The sequence below is a fragment of the Nelumbo nucifera genome, chromosome 8, assembly GCF_055504915.1.
Source record: "Nelumbo nucifera cultivar China Antique chromosome 8, China Antique-T2T, whole genome shotgun sequence".
Taxonomy (NCBI): domain Eukaryota; kingdom Viridiplantae; phylum Streptophyta; class Magnoliopsida; order Proteales; family Nelumbonaceae; genus Nelumbo; species Nelumbo nucifera.
This window is the reverse complement of record NC_142656.1, coordinates 5,298,107-5,319,047: the sequence shown is the minus strand read 5'-3', so window position 1 is coordinate 5,319,047 and position 20,941 is coordinate 5,298,107. Positions and strand designations below refer to the sequence as shown.

The window sequence follows — 20,941 nt, the reverse complement described above, 5'->3', positions numbered from 1 at the left end:
GAATATTCCACCCCCCACATGCTGGTAATAGCCCAATTGAACTTCCCTCTCAAGGAACTTTTATTTTATGAGACCATAGGAAGCACTGTCCCGTTCAGAAGAACGTGACCTGTAGAACAATTTCGTTGGGCCCATGAGGAAGCTGCCTCTGCCTACTTTTGTTGCCATCGTCCTTGAAAAGTGAAAATGATTTTTTTATATTAAAAAATCCAATAAAATTAAAGATGAAACAAAAGGACTCAATAATTGGTACCTTAGTTTCAGGACGCTGCAGATAGGAGGGCCCATTCGAATGGTTTGGGCTTTGGACTTTGGAGTGAAACCACCTACAAAGGCTTTATCCGAGCCAGAAAATTTTAATTGCAGAATTGTGACCACCAGCACTCGGTTCATGCAAATGGAGGAAATACATGGGCAAAGATGGTGATCCAAATGCACGGAGACCCAAAATGGTGTTTGTTCGAGATGAATGGCGGAGGGCATCAAATGCCCACCGTAAATTCTTTCCCTGTCTGAGCAGTCAAACAGGATATAAAATAAAAAGATAATGAATAAAAAAATGCACGATATAAAATGTTAATATATATAATTTTTAAAAGTGCAGCATTCTTCAACCTACCGACAACCTTGCATGGTGTCGGTGCCTCCCCTCCACGCAGGCCATCTGACACATGAAAGATGAAACTAAAGACATCACACGTTCAACAATCCCAAACTCTTTGCAGCTTTGCATCTATTGATTCACTATCAAAGTAACATATAAATAAAACCTGCTTGAGATGATAAGACAGCACAAATCATCCTATATTTTAAAGTGCTCAAGGTCTTGTTCATTTCCAATCATAACTCATTAACACTTTACATCTTGGCCTGCCTGACCTTACATTGTAGACTGTAGTGGACATGTCATTTAAAATATGCATTGGCCAAATAACAAGTTAACAACCTTTTTTGGTCAAACTGTAGTCTGTAGCATTCTGCTCGTCATTTTCATTCTTGCTGTGCGTTGCACATAAACTCAAAATCATATGTTTCCATCCTTTGTTCCCAGTTATGCGATTTACTTCATTGATGAACACAGGAAGAATTATGCTACAAGTTGACAAGGTGATACATTGGCGTCTGTCCAAGAATTGTCAACCCTATGGTTTATCCAAGCAATGATCTCTGCAACGCAGACTAGTGCTTGTTGAATGAAACTTCCGCCCAGCTGTAAATATTATTTGAAAACAGATGAGATATCAGTTGTATAAAGAAAAAGAAAAGGCAAGAGGAGGGAAGATGATACTGCAGGTTATAGTAGCTACTGTACCATGCATGGTAAAAATCAATTAGTCAGATCAAATTCTTCAAATCGCTTCTTGAAACCTTCTGCCATTTTTATCTCATCTTCTTTGCTAAGCTTACAAGACCTCCAGTCAGCTCTATCAGTCAAATTCAACAGACCAGCAAGAACCTGCAAAAATATTCTACATGACAGTGAGTACTGAGTACATGACATTTCTTTCTGATATCCCCCTTAACTCTTTCCCCAAGAACATGTACTAGTTACTTGGTCTGGAAAAAAAGTGTTGTTATTCAGTAGAGAAAAGCCAATAATATCAGCATACCACCATATCAAAACCCCCTCCCTCACTCAAAAAAGGAAAAAAAGGACTAATGATTACCAAGAAACTAATTACATTTCAGCCACAATAAATCAATAATGTCAAGTTTGATATGTAAACACCAAATATTCAAAAGGAAATATGAGTAATTAGCACCTTATAAATTAATTCAAGCAAAACCCATACCCTATGTCCTTAGCGAAGTTCATCTAATAGCAACTTAGGCAGCATTTTGTAACATTTTTCAGAACATTTCGGATATTCCAGGAGCAAGAGAACAACTATTTTTTGCTCCTGCAAATTGATGCATGACATGCAAATAATTGATTCAAAATGTAAACATTGTCTCTGATGATTGTAACCACCATCAAATTGCATTAAATGTCAGATTGCAAGTTAAGTATAGCTGAAGTTCTTGGGATTTTCCTGCCATGCCCATACCACATTGCATAACACCTTATAAAGTGTAGTGTGGTTCAAACCATGTGGTTTCAACCACGCCATAGTGGGGCCCATTAGGTTCAAAGACACCACACTATCAAACACACTCTAGATTGCAAGAAAATCCTTCGATGATGGCATTAAATAAGAAATCATGTGAATTTTGGCATACTCTGCATCTTTGCACAAAAGGCCTAATTCCTTTTCCAAATGAGCTCAAGATGAGAAACGCAAAAGCAATGTCAGCCCACTTACGTGCAGATTAGTGTCAACTCATAAATTAACGACAATAGGGAATAACAGTCTGATGTTCACAAGGGCAATATATTAATAAACAGAACATAATGATTCTTAGGTCATTACCACAACTATGGGTGAGAAAATGAGAGAAGGATCAAATGTAATAGTTCATTCATTGGTAGCTTGGAGGATTAAAAGCATGACTATTGCTTTCCAATTGCCTGTTTTTGCATTAATTGCTATTCTTTTAATCTTATTGATTAGTGTAGACTACTGAAGGTTGGTGAAGTAATAACAAGGTATTTTACAGTAGATCATTATGGATTGGATTAGTCTTTCTGATAGGCAACCTTAATCCTCTCATCTCTTGAACCCATTTGTAACATTTCCTGAATTTCAAGATGTTCTTCAAACCAATCATTTACTTTATTGAGATAGGTAACCCAAGAAGACCCACTCTAAGAACCGTATATGAGAATTTCATCACATACAGCTCGAGCAGAAACACCCAAATACTAGTCACAACGGATATGTAATAGAAAGCTATAAATTTCTTAGTCCCGTGATTCAAGTTTCCCCAAAGATACTAAGGAGAAAAAATCTGGAAGCTCTTCTTGGTGATGACAATGCTAAAATATCAAGTTGGCTCATTTGTCTTTATGTTGATCATTACAAGCCTCTTGAAACTTCTCTTTTCCTATTTCTTTATTTGATTTTTAATTTTTATTATATGTAATGTGAATTTATTATTGTTTATTATTGATAGGAACTATCTTGTTGAGACCCTATGAATCGATTAAAACCTCATATTCATAGTTTCATAATAGAACCATGATGCCAACCAACCTAAATTTAGTTTTAGAACAATTAAAGTGTTGGCTATAGACAGGTAGAGGTGGAAGGGGATTCAAAGTTAATTTCATGTGCAAATTGAAATAAACACACCCTGTGGACTCTCAAACATGCTTTTAGGGAGCAGAAAGTATTGCAACGGAAGTAAATGCTGAATTCAAGTGGGTAAGGAGTGCATATGGAATGGCTTATTCCCTTGCTAAACAAGGGGTTATGAGTAGGGGTGAGCATTAATCGGTTAAAACCGAACTGAAAATTTTGGTTTCGGTTTTTGGTTAATTCGGTTTGTTTTTTTTTTGGTTTTTAAATATTTCGGTTTTTAGAATTAGAAATTCAGTTAACTGAAAAAACTGAATTAACCAAACCTTGCTATATAGCATGTAATATATAATATATAATATATTATGTTTAATATATAATATAGTATATATTTTTGAAATTCGGTTTTAACCAAAAACCAAACTGAAAATTTCAACTTCAATTATTTCGGTTTATTCAGTTCGGTTTTTAACCAAATAAACCAAATGCTCACCCCTAGTTATGAGGCAGCAACTGTTTTAGGCTTCAGGCTTCTATGTAAATTTGAATTGGTTTTTTGGGGGGTGACAGTCGTGTCATCTAGTTGTACTAATCTCATCTATAAGCAAAAATAATAAATTATCTCTTTGACAGATAAGAAAATAAAAAACAATTTAAGTGTCAACAGCCATAGATAGATAAAGTACTGCAGTAAATTTTTTTCAAACCACCTCTTCATCAGAACCCAAAGCCCAGAACTTAGTGCATACTGTAGGTTTTCAAGACTGCTATTCAGTCTTGATCACTAAGAGATTTCAGGTTCAATGAGAAGGGAAAGTGAAGAAGATGAAGAAAGAGTGATGGAAGAGCAATAGAACACAGATTTTGAGGAGAAGAACAGAATGTCAATATTCTGCTGCCGCCACTTTAAATTAATATATATAGGTTATGCTAGTTACATGAAAGGACATATCTGCCCTTGGTGTTTACATCATAACTGCTAACAAATAACAAACAATATAAAACTGAAACTAGAAATAACAGAACAGCAAAATAACCACAGCTGTGACTAGATACATTCTACCCTACGGACAGAGTGAGACCACAGCCGTGGGGCCCACATCACTGTTCTCTACACTCCCCCTCAAGTTGGGAGTATATGTTCATCATTCCCAACTTGGATAGATCCGTCTCTAGCTTCTTTCTTGATACGGCTTTAGTAAGAATGTCTGCTAGTTGCATACTGGATGTGATGTAAGGGAGGCATACTTCTTGAGATGAGACCCTCTCTCGCACAAAATGGCGGTCAACTTCAATGTGTTTGGTTCTGTCATGCTGTACTGGATTATTTGCTATATTAATGGCGGCTTGATTATCACAGTACAACATCAGGGGCTTCTCATACTCAATACCCAACTCCTCAAGTAGAGATCTTAGCCATAGGATTTCAGCCACTCCATTGGCCATGGACCTGTATTCTGCTTCAGCACTTGACCGGGAGACAACACTTTGTTTCTTACTTCTCCAGGAGACAAGGTTTCCTCCCACAAGGGCACAATATCCCGAGGTAGACCTTCTGTCATCAACACTCCCAGCCCAATCTGCATCAGTATAAACCTCCACCTTCATGTGATTGTTGTTCTTGAAAAGTATACCCCTACCTGGGCATCTCTTCAAGTAAGCTAAGATTCTTTCTGCCGCAAGAAGATGTGTGGTACTAGGAGAATGCATGTACTGGCTGACAACACTAACAGCATAAGTAGTATCTGGCCGAGTGAGGCAGAGATAATAGGAGCTTTCCTACCAGTTGCTGGAACATAACTTTGTCTTCAAGAAGCTCCCCACTCTCGGCACTAATCCTATGATTCTGTTCAATTGGTGTATCTGCAGGCTTTACACCTAACTTTCCAGTTTCTGCCAACAGGTCTAGAACATATTTCCTCTGAGATATAAAGATCCCCTATTTGGATATAGCAACCTCAATACCCAAAAAATACCGGAGTACACCAAGGTCCTTCACCTCAAATTCTTGGTGAAGAAGTTGTTTAAGAGACTCAATCTCATGGCTATCATTCCCTGTGACCACAATATCATCAACATATACTGCCAACAGTGTCAAAGAGGACTCCACCCTCTTGATGAATAGGGTATGATCTGACTGGGCCTGTACATATCCAAACTTCACAAGTGCTAGTCTGAATCTATCGAACCAAGCCCTAGGTGACTGTTTCAAACCATACAAAGCCTTGTTGAGCCGGCAGACCTTCTTACCTCCTTCTGCATCATAGAATCCAGGAGGCAAACACATGTAAACTTCTTCCTACAGATCTCCATTCAGAAAGGCATTTTTCACGTCCATTTGGTATAAAGGCCAGATGTGACTTGCTGCAAGGGACAAGAGAACTCGAATAGTAGTCATCTTGGCTACCGGTGCAAATGTCTCCAAGTAATTTATGCCATAAGTCTATGTAAACCATCTTGCAACTAACCGGGCTTTATACCTCTCAATAGATCCATCGGCATTATGCTTCACCGTAAATACCCATTTGCATCCAACTGGTTTCTTTCCTTTTGGCAAATCAACTACCTCCCAGGTGTTGTTCTTCAACAGAGCATCCATCTCAACTTGCATTGCATCTTTCCATTCAGGGACGGATAGGGCTTCTTGCACTGTTCTTGGAATAGAGACATTGGAAATGGAGCTAAGGTAGGACCCGTAGGTAGGAGATAGGCGATCATAGGATAAAAAATGGGAAATACAATGGGCTGTGGATGTGGTACAATGTCGTTTCCCTTTACGAACTGCAATTGGAAGGTCAAGATCATTTGTAGAGGAAGTCTCTGTGGGCTCTGGGACTGAAGTATTTGGACCTAGAGCTGCAGATGAGATTGGAGCTGGTCTGGACTGCTAATGATCAGAATCAACCTGCCTGCACCGCCTGTGATAAACCCTCAACTCCTGATCCCTCTGACCACCCTCACTATTGCAGCTTTCCCTCAACTCCTGATCCCTCTGACCACCCTCACCATTGCAGTTCTCATCACCCGATGGAATAGGTAAAGGAACTGCCCCACTCTCATTGCTCTCCCCCTGAAGACAAGAACTCAAACCCCCACTCTCACTACTCTCCCCCTGAAGGGCAACCCAAGGATAATAGGGTGTCCCCTCAAAGAAAGTGACATCCATGGAGACAAACTTCCTCCCGGAGACAGGATCATAACAGCAATAACCCTTTTGAGTTTATGCATAACCAAGGAAGATGCATTTAGAGGCTTTGGGTTCGAACTTGGAGGGATGGGGTCCGAGAAGCTGAACAAAGCAAGTGCAACCGAATGTCTTAAGGGGAATAGAAAACAAGTCCTCATGTGGGTGTAGAAGCGAAAAAGGAGATCGCATATCAAGGACCCTGGAAGGGACCCGATTAATAAGGTATACCGCCGGAGGATAGCATCCCCCCAGAAGCGAATAGGGACATTGGAAGTAAACATGAGGCTTCTAGCCACTTCCAAAATGTGCCTATTCTTCCTCTCGGCAACTCCATTCTACTGAGGTGTATGAGGGCAAGAGCTCTGGTGGATAACCCCATGATGAAGAAGATAAATTGTCAATGATTTAGCAAAGTATTCCTTTGCGTTATCAGATCGGAGAACTTTGATCTTGGCATCAAACTGGGTTAGGATCATTTGGTGAAAATTTTGGGTCAAGGAAGGTACCTCATCTCGTGAACGCATGAGATAAACCCAAGAAAAGCGGGTGTGGTCATCAACAAATAACAAAAAAATATCTGTATCCACCCATGGAAGGGATATGATAAGGCCCCCAAACGTCAGTATGCACAATATCAAAAGAATTATCACTCTTTTTATTACTCAATAAATAAGGCTTTCTACAATGCTTAGCAAACTCACAACTTTCACACTGTAGTTGAGACAACTCAATAGACTCAAATAAAGTAGGAAACAGACTCTGTAAAGATCGAAAAGACAAATGACCTGATCGGTTATGCCAAAGCATAACCGGACTCACACTCTGAGAAACGAAAGACAACTTCTCTACTGACTCTCCCTAACAGAACCGCTCCCCAAGCAGATAGATCCCATTCGTCTCACGGCCAGTCCCAATCACCTTCTGCGTCTCCAAGTCCTGAAAAACACATCGATCAGGGAAGAAGGTTACTGAGCAGTTCATATGCTTGGTAATACTACTGACTGAAAGAAGGTTAGTATCAAGCTTAGGCACATGCAAAACAGATGATAGGGACATAGTATCTGAAAGCTTGATGTCACCCTTCCCAAAAATAGGAACCAGGGAGCCATCAGCAATAGATACCTTATCTCTACCAGAAGACAAATGGTAAGTAGTAAACAGTGAAGGCAAGCTAGTCATGTGATCAGATGCACCTGAGTCTATTACCCAACAAGGTTCAGTAGTACCTGGAGCTGAGGCATGATAGGCTGAAGCTCGAGTACCTGAATGGGCAAAGGCAGATGTGACAGGGGCCGATGGAGGTTGTAGTGGCTGAGCTGAATTTTCAACCTCCTTTTCTAGCTGTATTAGGGCAACCCGAACTACAGCTAAGGTCTCCAAAGATGTTCCTTTTGTGCCAGATGAGGATGCTGAATCAGTGTTCATGGCTACATGAGCAGTGCCCTTCTTGTTTCTTAACTTCGCAGGAACCAAGTATTGATGCAGTTTCCAACATGTCTCTTTTGTATGTTTGGGTTTCTTACAATGTTCACATACTACATCCTTCTTGTCTTCCTTCCTCCTGTCCTTCTCTAAATCACCCCCTGATTTGGGTGTAGCCGTTACAAAGGTTGATATGGGTTGCATCATAACCTTCCTTCTGGTTTCTTCACTGTGTACAAATGAGTAAGCCTGAGAGAGAGTCACACTGTCTCTAGTCAAAATCTGTTGTCTCATAATATCATATTCTGGGTTCAGTCCCGCCAGGAACTCAAACACTCTGTTTGTCTCGATGTGCTTTCTATGGGTCTGAGCATCTTTGGGACTCTCCCACTCAAGAGTCTCTAAGTGATCAATCTCATGCCACAGGGACTTCAAGGTAGAGAAGTAGACTGATACCGGTTTCTCTCCTTGTTTAAGGGTGTTCACTTCACATTTCAATTCATATGCTCTGGCAACATTAAGGGGTTGGGAGTAAGTTTCTTTCATAACATCCCATATCTCCTTAACTGTCTTTGGCCACAAATAATTCCGGCTAATATGAGGCTGCATAGAATTACACAGCCATGTCATAACCAAGTAGTTTTCTTGCATCCACTTGGTATATGTCGGGTCTCCCTTGGAAGGTTCTTTCATATCTCCCAGGAGGTACCCTAATTTACCTCTTCCACCAATAGCCATCATGGCTGATTGGGTCCATTCCAAATAGTTTGATTCATCAAACTTTACAGTCGTAATCTGACCACCCATCTTAGAAATACCACCATAACTGATGTTCCCAAGACTGCCTTCTGCCTGAATTTTAGACTCCATTTCTGTCAAGTCTCAAAGCAGTACTTGAATCACCAGTCACAATCAAAACAGTATAGGCCTGATCTGTATTCTCAGTGTATGTACACAAAACCGAAGTAATTCTGATCTGAAACCAACTAGCCAACACAGCAGTAGCTGTCCGTAGATCTCTAACCCCCTTAGAACTCTGAGAACAGCTTTAAAACAAAACTGATATGCTAGGGTTTTTAATCAGTCCTGAAAGGAAGCAATTCAGTCACACAGTCCAAACTGTATAGATGAGCTTGCAGTAGGGTTAATAAGAAACCCTAGAATCTGATCGAACCTACCAATCAACTTAAGAATAGCTCTAGGTAGATCACAGGGTTCAATCAACCACTAGGGCTTGCTGCAGATCACTTTCAAACCCTAGAGTAGAGAGAAACACAGTTCGGTCCAGGGTTTGCTGTAAAACCCTAGGAAATCGAAGAGAGAAAAAGCTAAAATGGTTCGGCCTTCCCCTCCAGATAGGTCCAACCTATCTTCTCTGAAAGAACTTCTATTAAAAAGTAACAACTTACAAGGAAAAAATAGTTCGTTGCCTTCTAGGGTTACCTTAACCCTAGTCTTCTCTGATCCTTCCTGACCACCAACACTCTGCAACCCTAGCAAGTTTCCAACAGTTGCTAGTACCTCTGGCGATCTCCAAGAATCAGTCTGCGAACTCCACCTTTTCAGCTTTCAATCCTAGGAGTTTCTCATGTGGTCGGCTGGTATTAGACTCACATGAAAAACCCTAACTTGGCTCTGATACCATGTAGGTTTTCAAGACTGCTATTCAGTCTTGATCACTAAGAGATTTCAGGTTCGATGAGAAGGGAAAGTGAAGAAGATGTAGAAGAAAGAGTGATGGAAGAGCAATAACACAGATTTTGAGGAGAAGAACATAATGTCAATATTCTGTTGCCGCCACTTTAAATTAATATATATAGGTTATGCTAGTTACATGAAAGGACATATCTGCCCTTGGTGTTTACATCATAACTGCTAACAAATAACAAACAATATAAAACTGAAACTAGAAATAACAGAACAGCAAAATAACCACAGCTGTGACTAGATACATTCTACCCTACGGACAGAGTGGGACCACAGCTGTGGGGCCCACATCACTGTTCTCTACACATACTATATAATTATATGGCACATAAAAGTTGCATTATACCTAGGAACTCAGGAAAACAGATCATATATATCACTTGATAGTGAAAAAAAAAATTCCTTACCTCGCGTCCAAATTGCACTGGAAATTTCTCACTATCCTCATCAGAATGTGATAGTATTGTACCTTCTGAAAGTTCCACATAAAAGAAACTCATTCTTCTATCAAACTGTGTTCTCAATGATTTCCTTCCTTTGAAAAAATTGTTGTCTGCAATTAAGAGAAGCTTTGGAAATGATGAAGCAAACAAGACTCTATCAAACTGCTCTTTTCTCCTTGTGCAAATCCAATTTAACAAGCTACTTCAGAATTTGACACAAAATATTCATATCAATTAAGATGTATAAAGTCTAATTGTGAGCAAGAGAAAGCAATTCAAGACAAATGTTAAAAACAAGAGGGAAGAATATGCTACTTTCAAACCCAAAGCATTTAGCAGTATGATCAATACCCAGGTATAACGTTTTTTTTTTTTTATCAATAACAAGGGATTTCATTAATTAGAGGAAAAGGAATACCAAGGGGAGATAACCTCTCTTATCTCCCCCACACAACAAACATTGCAGAAAATTACAGTTCAGCCCAAAACAAGTTCTCCCTATTCACCCCTTGCTTCGCTAACCCATCAGCAAAGGAGTTTGCACATCTCTTAACCAAAGCTACTTTAACTTCCATTTCTTTTGTCAACCACTTGAATTTTTTCTTCTCATTGCTGTACATACACAGGCTACTTTTATCTCCCTTTAGCCAATCTATCACCAGCTTAGAATCTCCTTCGATGATCAGCTTCCTCAAGTTTAAGCCCTTAGCTCTCTGAACGCCTTCTAAGGCCACCAAAGTCTCAACTCTAAGAGAGTCACCCTCTTCGATTGGGCGAGAACAAAGCAGTTATTTTCCCTTTCTCATCCCTTAAAATACCCCCAATACCCGGAAGGCCCTGGGTTGCTAATGCTGCTTCCATCAAAGTTCAATTTATAGAATCCACTTGGAGGGGGGGTGCAATTTGGAACTGAAACCTCTTGGGCCAGGGCTGAAAAGGCAATTTCTTTCCATTTTCTTGACAAATCATCTATTGAGACATTGTTGAAGAGACCCATTGATTTAAGCCAATGGAATACCCTGGAGCAAATCACCTCCTGAATGGTTTCCTTATTTCTCTCTTTCCCTGAAAAAATTCTGGAATTCCTTTCTTCCCATACAGTCCAAACAACAGCAGCTCTCATTACAATGGAATACCCAGGTATAACATTTACCTAGCGCCATTCATTAGCTATCATTACAATGAGAATAGCATTTCAAACATCAAGCAACTCTGAAAAGTAAAATTGTCTGATTTAAAAAAAAAAAAAAAAAATTGCAATTACTTCATGTAAAGGACCAAAAATCATTTAGAAAACTCGATGCCGTTAAAACAATAAACAATAGCATAATCAATTATTTATTTTTCTCTTATATGTCAATGTATCATTTAAATTTGATCTATGAGGCAGATTAGAGTTGTGAGTTGTGACTTGGAAGTGAAACTCAGGAGAATCAAAGAGTCAACGTAAGATTGGAGATTGGAGAAGTGCATGAGAGATTTCTTGTGGGAACCAGGAGAAGAGAAGCAGGATCATCTAGTAAAATGGGACATCGTGTTTAGAAGTAGGGACTAGGGTGGGCTAGGTATAGGTAATTTAGTAGAGAGGAATAAGGCCCTTCTAGGAAAATGGCTTTGGAGGTTCCTTATTGAACAGGACTGCTTGTGGCACAAGGTTATTGTGAGTATGCATGGTATGTGGGACAATGGATGGGGTGCCAAGGTCAACATCGGGCTTCTTCAGCCTCCCCTTGGAAATCCATTCATGGTTTACTTCCTGTGTTCTCAACCTTCCTAAAGTATGGTGTTGGGTGTGGCAATAGAACTAGGTTTTGAGAAGACTTATGGTTGGGGAATTCCACCCTAAAAAACCAGTTCCCTTCACTTTATTAGGGGTGCAACTCGGGTTGGCACGAATTAGCATTTTACACTACTTTGGGCTCAGGCCTTCAGGCCGGGCCTATTACCTGAGCCCACCCAAGTTGCATCCCTACACTTTATTCCCTCTCCCTTCATAATAATGAACCCAACTCTAAACTTTGCTTGATATCTACAAATGGGTTGGATTGGGATTTGGGTTTCACAAGGGGCTTAGGGAAAGGGAATGTTCCGCTGTGATTGAATCATTTTCAAAGATCAAACTAGTTTTCCTGGAAAAATCTTGTGTTGACAGTCATATTTGGTCAGCTTCTTCTTCTAGTATTTTTTTCTTGTGCTTCATTTTATAACTCTGATCCAGTCCAATAGTTTGGGTGGGTCCTTTCCGGTGAAGGAAATGTGGAGCAGACCAGTGCCTCCTAAAATGAAGGCTTTCTATTGGGAAGCAATGGTAGGGAAGATCAATACATGTGATATGCTGCAAACAAGGAGACCAAGATGGTGTCTCTCCCCTCGTATCTCTATCCTTTGAAAGAAAGTGGTGAGTCTACTTCTCATTTACTACTCCCCTGTCCTTTTTTGAAATGCATTTGGGTGTGGTTTTGCTCTCTCTTTGGCTGCACGTGGGACCCTGCCCTTGAAGTAGCAAGCCTTTTTGGCCCTGGATTCCTTAGCCTAAAAAGAGAGAGCCACTAGAGCTGTGATTTAGTGGACTATTTGGGAGGAGAAGAATAACATATTATTCAAGGAGACTAGCAAGCTCAAGGAGGCAATCATAGAAAGTATTAGTTTAAAAGTGGCATAATGGATTAAAATAATGGAGATCTTCAAGGTTTTCACAATGGATGCATGCTTGGGGTGCGGTGGCAACTTCTTCTACAGTGATCAACCATGCTCAATTTTCTAATCTTTTTGTCAATTTTTTGAATGGCTTGTTATATTAAAAAGGAACTAGTTGCATATGGAGTGACTCATAATCTTTTGTTATTTTTTGAAAAATGATACACTAAATCATAGTTATCTACTATAAAATGTTTAGCAAAGTACACAGTTCAGAATTTGAAGAGAAGAGAGATGAGAACACATTACAAATAATAGCATTAGATATGATATTTACTTTTTACATTGAGAGCAAGTTTGCAATACAAACTTATGAAGAGAATTGATTATTATACTAATAAATAGGGTTTATTTAATGAATTGTTTTCTTAAAATGGAAACAGCCTCCCTGTATGTGCAGGGGTAAGGCTGCATAAATCTGTCCCTCCCCAGACCCCACATTGGTGGGAGCCTCATGCATTGGGCTGCCTTTTTTTCTTAAAGTGCAAAAAATTGAGGAGAATCAATAATTATACCACCAAATTGGATGGAAAACATAACTGAGTTGAGGGAGCAGCAGCACTACCTAATGAGTAGCGTTTACAATAATACCATAAAATAGCCCAAGTAAACCATTTAGCCAGTCACAGTGTACCACACTTTGACAAATAATCTGATAGAAAAGTCTCTATAGTAATCTCTCATCAAAAACATAATGAGCAGAGTTGTGGTAATCAATTTGGAAAAAATCCCGCAAGACTACAATTTTCCAGAGAAGATCCTAGAATTTGGTCTCCCAAATGTTTCATATGATGGCAATTATGGTGCTCCTGCCCATAAACTATTTTCTAAGACTCAAAGAGGAGAAGGTTCCCAGTGCCCAGGAGGGGTGGCCATGGGCTGAGCTTCTCACGAGCTATTCGAGCTCATCTCATGAAAAGCTCAGCTCGATTTGGTTTAAACCAAGCTTCGAGATGAGCTCAAGCCTGATATATAGGCTCGTTTGCTAATCAAGCCGAGCTCGAGAGTGAGGCTCACGAGCCTAATATAATAAATAAATATTTTTTACATATACATATACATATAAATATATAAATATATATTTAATAAATAATTTTTATAATTCATATTTTTTGTATGTAACGTGAAAACATTTTTATATGTATATTTTTTATTTTTTATATGTATAATAATAAATAATTTTTATAATTCTTAGTTTTTTGTATGTAAAATAAAAATTATTTTTATATGTATAATTTTTATTTTTTAGAAAAAAACTTGGCTTGCAGTCGACCTCAAAACAAGCTAAGCTCAAACTTGCAAGCTTTGAACCGAGCCGAGCACGAGCTCAAGAGCCTAACATAGTTTCAGCAAGCCGATCTCAAATAGCCAAGTATTCGGCTCGGCTTAACTCGAATCCACCCCTAGTGCCCAGTAGGCACCAAATAGACATAAAATGATTCAAAATTTCAGTTGCAAATGCACAAGAAATGAAAAATGGTTTGAGTCACAAACTGCTTCCCTTGCATAGATTCACTCATTAGAAGACAATTTTCAAGCCTTCCTCCTTTGTTGAAGCATCTCGCATATGTAGATATATTTCTATTAGGACTCCCAACAAAGGTTTCTAGAGAGACCAATTAAACAAACTTATATGAGAACACCTACACCTTACTAGTATCAGTATTGAAAACATTAAATTAGGAAAAGCAAGAAGAGACACCTTTACAAATGATTTATCAAACTCAACCATTCATACTTTCAGCTTTAGTGAGGGCACTCTTTGGCAAATTGTTAAGGGAGAGCTGCATGGTATATCAGCAAAAACAATACCCACACCCAGTCTTATTAAATCATTACCATGCTATGATAACTCATCAACCAAAACAAAATTATACAAGGAATTTGATTGCTCCAGTTAGCATGGCCAGTGGAAATAAATATATGGATATATAAGATAAACATCCTATGTGCTTAGAAGATTTGAACTTGCTTGTTTTGATAAATAAGAAATCTTATTGAAAGAAGGATGAAACCAACATACAAGAACCAAGTAGACATCCTAGATTTAAACTTACTTGAGTTGAAGGATTCAAATTTACATCCTAATTTTTCAGCAGCCGAAGTGAAAGCCTCTTGGACAGCACTAGCTTTGGACAAAGGAATGGGTACAGCCTGCAAAAGAAATTTCAAATCAGAAAATTTGTAACTATAGAATCAGTAAATTAAGAACTGAAAAAATTATATATAAACAAGATACCGTTTACTGCAGCAGCAATCCAAGACGTTGTAAGTTAATATAAAGCAACTACCATCAATGTCAAGGCGACGCCTAGGCCTAGACAGACATCTAGATGCTGAGGTGTTTTTTAGGAGCTATTACTTGGTGTAATGGTAAAATATCAGACTGGCAAGGTTAGAACCGTATCCTCTCTACCCCTCTAAAGACCCCAGATAGCTGGGACCTACATTGGTTAATGGACCTTGTACCTTGTCTTGGTCTTTTCATATAGGAGGTAAAAGGTATACTCACTTGAGGTATAGTGCAGCTAAACCATGTCATATTGTATAAATAAAGGGTAGAAGGGTGTAAAAGGTGTCATATAAGTAATTTTCAATTTATAAAGCTATAAATTGAGCAATGGCTTTTGATCGCCATTTCTCAAGTCTTTGACTGGTCTTTGTGTCTGAACCCAAAAGGCTTACAAGAGAATGCAAGATAAAAAAGAGAAGAAAAACATAAGTATCACTCCTAGCTTCCTAGAATCACTCTAGGACTTTGGAAATCACCTACCAAGTCCCCCTAAAGTTCAGGCATCAATAGGAGGTCTTTGAAGAAGCAAGGTTTAAAATGCTGATGCTGGTGGAAATATTGGAAATGTTGTATGGAAATATTGCAAACATTATAGACATGGTGAAAACATTGTGAAATATGCAAAAGCATGGAATGCTGTTTTACGTAACGACAAAAGATGTGCAAGTAGACCCTTTTAAATTATTATCTTGTTCCAAATCATCAAAGCTATGATAGGATGAATTTAAGCAAAATTTAAATTCATAGAAAAATGTAAATGATTCTAATATATCAATCAAATGATTTATCTTACACTAAAAACTAAGATTTAACTTCATGTTTGAGAAGGATTTTGAGATGGCTCAAAGTGGTAATTGTGTCCATTAGGTTGGCAAGAACACTGCTTCTTCACATATCTAAAATATTGTTGCCAACTCATATTATAATACTATCTCTTGTACTCTACATGGCACTAGCAGCTTTCATTGGGGAATATGTCAATTCCAGTAATATTTTCTGTCAGTAACCATGGAAATGGAAATAAAGGGCAGCCTAGTGCACGAGGCTCCCACCAATGTAGGGTCTGGGGAGGGACAGATGTAGGCAACCTTACCCCTGCACATACAGAGGCTGTTTTCAAGATTTGAACCCTGGTCACCCAGGTCACAATGGAGCAACCCAACCATTGCACCAAGGCCCACCCTCGACCATGGAAATGGAAATATGTTGTGGAAATATTACGAAATTTATGGACATTTTAAACTATGAGAAGAAGTGAACTTCATGTTACCTGAAGATTGGCATGAGTGCCATGTCTGGAAACCCACTCATAAAAAACAACTTCCTTGCCTAGATCCTTGAAATACATCTTCAAAGCATTTCTGAATCTTCCTAGTTCACTCTCTAGTTCTGGATCTAGAGAAAGAGTATTAGGACAATGCTCAATAGGTATGATCAGTACATGGTCTTGAACTAGTGGGCCCTTAGCCAGTGCACAATAGTAATTTTCTCCTACGGTGAGAATAAGATGAGACTCCACATTGGGGCTTGACAGACAGAACCAGCATTCTTTTGACCTGAAGCTCAATTGAAAGAATCCTGCTTAGTAAAACAGAAGCGATTTTCCTATGGAACACGAAAAGTTGCCACATTAAAAAATAAAAATCACAAACACATATAAGGGAGAAAGGGGGAGGGGAGGCAGGGAGGAAACGAAAGCAGTTTGGATCTGACTACTAATAAAATAGCACTGCTTAGGCATTATAAATAAGTATGGGCAGGAACCAAGATTTTGTAACATACCCAGATAAAAAAAAAAAAGAAGAAAAAAAAATGATCCATGTAGTAGTACACTTACCTGTTCTCTGATCTATTTCTCCTGTGAGAAAATTTCTCACCTTCATCCACTAAGTTGTGCTTAAAATTACAAACAGGACCCCGTTCGCATTTTCCTTTGTTTATAAAATCAAAACAAACACCCCTTAGACATTGCTCCCTTGCATCCATGTCATGCCTAAAGTTACACTTTTCTCCCCTTGAACAAGACCCTGAAGATGTAAATTTGAAGCAGAGCTTCTCACCATCTCCATCTCCCTGTTTCTGTCGTTTGTTGGAGACATCATACCGCCAATATTGTGTATCAGAAACACTATTGTTAGGTCTTTTTTCTGCTTCTTTAGGATGAACTGGTTTCTCTACAACTGTATATGGAGATAAGGTGGTGTTTGGTGGCTTCACACAGATCTCAGAAGCTGACATACTAGATGCTGGAGTAGGAGAGATCGCATGAATAAATTTCTGAGAAAGTATGTATACCAAAAGTTAAAATATGCCTTGCAGCAAGTTTTCTCTACAAGCATAACAGTTTTAATTGTTTTAGAACTTAAACAAAGTGCACATTTAGAAACCTAAGCTTGATGAGTTACACAGTGCTATCAATTAGAGAAGCCGAAAATTTTACTGAGAAGCAAAAGGCATCATACAGACTCTACAACATTGTTATCAGAATTTCTATGAATAAGAACCAAACCTGTTTATCCTTATTTCCAACAGAAGCAAGACCCAAGAAGCGAGTTACATGTTGGACCTCACTATTAGAGTATGGTTCTCGTGCATAAAATACACCTTTAGTGCCTGCAAAGTGATAGCTACGGACAAGATAACCACCACAATCAGAAAGCCTACATTATATCTATACAAAATAGTGTAGCCTTGTTCGGCATTACATGTATGTACTGCAGAGGAGAGACAAAAAATGGAAAAAAATTAAAAAAAAAGCAATGCAGGAAAATGTGGCTATAGTTCACTTTCAGAAAGGTCAAACAAAACAAAGGATATGAAGACAACATAATAGGTATATAAAAAATCTGTAATATGTTTTCATTGAAAGGATACAGTAGACATTTGCTCTATCAGTAATGGAATAAATATATCAAAAGAATGAGAAAAAGAAAAGGAGTACATGGGGCAGCAGATGAACAGAAAGATAGCAACAATTACAACAGCAAAGTTACTGCAAACTACACCTTGCACCAGATGAACAGAAAGAAGACAACAATAACAACAACAAAGCAACTCCAAACTACACCCCCTCATAGGAAGCATTGTTAGCAAAGAATCCTCCACAGAATTCATCAACCTTGAGATAGGGGAAGAGGCATACGTATAAGCTCATTATTGTCTGAATGATGCTGAGTAGGCTAGAAGAAATATGAGTGTTTAAGTTGATAGCGTGGATTTCATTGTTGGTATATCCATGTTCAAATTTGAGGGCAACTTGTTAACCCTTCAAGTGGTGACATGGACTCCAAATTTGAAGCTTAAACATCTGATATCAGAACCCTTGATTGTCTTGCAACAAAATCTTGGTAACTAAAGCAGTTGCACCAAAAGATATGGAAGGATGTTTTTCCTTTTTAACTTCAAGAAGTTGCAAACGACAATCTGCATAAAGGTTCTCTTTCTGATTATCAAGTACTTTAAAATTTGTGGCATTGCAGATGACAATTTTGAATATCTCTTCTGGTGTATTGAAATATATAGATCTAGGAAGAGTAATTCCAATGAGTTATTATTTGTTTGGGATTTGGAACTGTGAGAGGGGGTTGCACTAGCAAAGATAAAGGAAACAATATGGCAATTTTTAACCACTAAATGGGAATTTCAGTTTTAGTGTCAAATGCATGCACAATAATTGACCAAAAAAACATTGGTGATTGCTTACCGAGGCTTGATCTCAGCAACCAACTCTGATACGACAGGATCACTTCCAAATGAATCTGATATTCCAGGAAGAACTTCAGATGTATCAGCTCTATTTAAGACCCCACTTGGCCATTCATTAGTGATAGCCAGTCAAGAAAGTCAAAGAAAATGGACATATAAAAGTAAAACCAAATTGTGAAGCCAATAATGGAAAGCACCAGCTGTATTGAGAATTAAAACACTACATCCTTGACAACAATGAGGATATGTTAGAAACAGGTCAACCAAGTCAGATTCTTCAGCCAAAGCTCGCAATGCATCAATATCATCTTGGGTGTATGTTCCAAATGGTTGGCCACTTGATGACTGCCTCCCAGATAAGTAGACCACACATAACCCTGTACATGAGTTTACTAAATCAGCCTAAAGGAAAATCATTTGGGCATACAAGCCAACCAAAAATATTACCAAGTGAAAATGGAATTTCTAGCAACCAATATGTTGAACAGTTGAGAGCAGAAGTAATCAAGCAAGTTAGCAGTAGTAACAACAATAACAACATGGAGAACCTGGAGAAACTACCAAACAAAACCTAGAGATCAATGCTCTCCTTTGTTTCTCTCGGGTTTCAATAAACACCAATAGATTTTTTTTCTGTATGTAACACTTAATCCACCTGAGCAATTACGCGAATGAGTTACGCGAAGTTTATAATTTTTACATTGATTAGTTGTGACCCGGGCAACTACGCTCGGAATCAGCAAAGCTAAAATTTATCGGAATTAGAAAGATAAATATACACCAATATGACAAGTCAAGGAAATTAAGTAATACCATGGAGTTTGAACTTGCCACTACCCTTTAACCAGTACAAATTCTCGCATATCTTCAATCCATCCATCTTGAAGCCTTGATTATCCGGATTCCTTGAAGCAGCGGAAAGAACCTTGGGAGCACCGACGCCGTAGTCTCCGACGAAGTAAGTAGGAATAGGGACTTTTGAACGTCCATCAACATAGTCTGAGAGCTCCTCGAGCCGATCGGCTGAGTCGGGGAAGAACTGGCCCACGCAGAAAAGTGCATCGAACGGACCCGTTGATTTGTTTACCTTGAAGTAAATTAACAAAAAATATATATCAGACGATAATTAGTAAAACAAAATGGAAACTATAAGATGAAATTTTGCTATACGCCATGTGAGTGTGCGTAAATGAAAGTCTGAGAGAGACCGAAGAGACGCGCTTGAACAGCTGATTGAGGCGACCTAAAACATCTCCACAGAGAAGAATCCTTGGAGGAGCCATGTGGGAGAGAGAGAGAGAGAGAAAACTCAGAAGGCGGGAGAGGATTTAGGATTTAGGAATGAAGTGATACTGCAAGAGAAAAATAAAGGATGAATTTTTTAAATTACTCCCTAAGGTTTAGAAAATTGACCAAGTATATTATTATTGTTTCAATAAAGGGAATTTTGGACATTTTCTATCCCTGTCTAAGCATCATACACAAGTTTCAAAGTATCCAAATGCTAACCCTCATACACTATTGAGAGGCAATTTTAAGAAAAATATCGGAATATGTATATATATATATAGGAGAAAAAACTAAGATAAGTATAGATACGTTTGGAAACACTATAAATATTTTAATAAATCATAAAAATACATCAACAATACTAAATATAAAACTTCAATGAGGTGTATATACATTAAATTAATATATTTTAATGGTTTTATGAAGAATATATTATAGTTAATTATAATTTCATTAAAAATCCTATGCTTAACTATAATTTATAAATTATAATTCTTAAGTTTTAATGTTTTATGGGACAAGAAAAACCCAACTCTCCTATCCAACCATAAAACATGCATTAGCACAACTTCTATGAATAATAATTATTATTTATTATTTATTTTCAAAAATTATAAAAATAAATAAATATTATATAATATATTCAAAAAATAGTTATTAAAGAAGAAATTTCAATTGCTTTGTGGATATGATAGATCGTCTATAGAATTATAGTATATTCAATCATTGTGATCAAATGATAAAATATAATTTTTTTTTATTCTACAAAAATAATTATTAAAAAAGAAATTTCAATTGGTCTATGGATATGATAGATCGTCCATAGAATTATAAATTATTATTTATTATTCATCTCAAAAAATTATAAAAATAAATAAACATTATATAATATATTCAAAAAATAGTTATTAAAGAAGAAATTTCAACCTCTTTGTGGATATGATAGATCATCCATAGAATTATAATATATTCCATTGTTGTGATCAAATGATAAAATATAATTAATTACTATTTATTT

General features: G+C 37.9%; 1 protein-coding gene across 2 annotated transcripts; it reads right to left on the bottom strand.

Moving 5' to 3' along the window:
• Positions 1-700: 700 nt before the first annotated feature.
• Positions 701-20,062, bottom strand: LOC104600712 (CwfJ-like family protein / zinc finger (CCCH-type) family protein). Of its 2 annotated transcripts, XM_088893634.1 has the most exons (11): positions 19,842-20,052; positions 19,447-19,720; positions 18,883-19,010; positions 18,632-18,753; positions 17,438-17,555; positions 16,766-17,205; positions 16,199-16,484; positions 14,693-14,789; positions 9,903-10,048; positions 1,313-1,456; positions 701-1,210 (listed from the first exon to the last, which is right to left on the bottom strand). In XM_088893634.1, exons 1-10 carry the CDS (start codon positions 19,914-19,916, stop codon positions 1,328-1,330), a joined length of 1,815 nt encoding a protein of 604 aa, XP_088749760.1. In that variant the 5' UTR covers positions 19,917-20,052; the 3' UTR covers positions 701-1,210; positions 1,313-1,327. The 2 variants fall into 2 exon arrangements, with proteins under 2 accessions (XP_088749760.1, XP_088749761.1); XM_088893635.1 differs by lacking the exons at positions 701-1,210; positions 1,313-1,456 and having other exon boundaries at positions 10,033-10,140; positions 19,842-20,062.
• Positions 20,063-20,941: the final 879 nt, after the last annotated feature.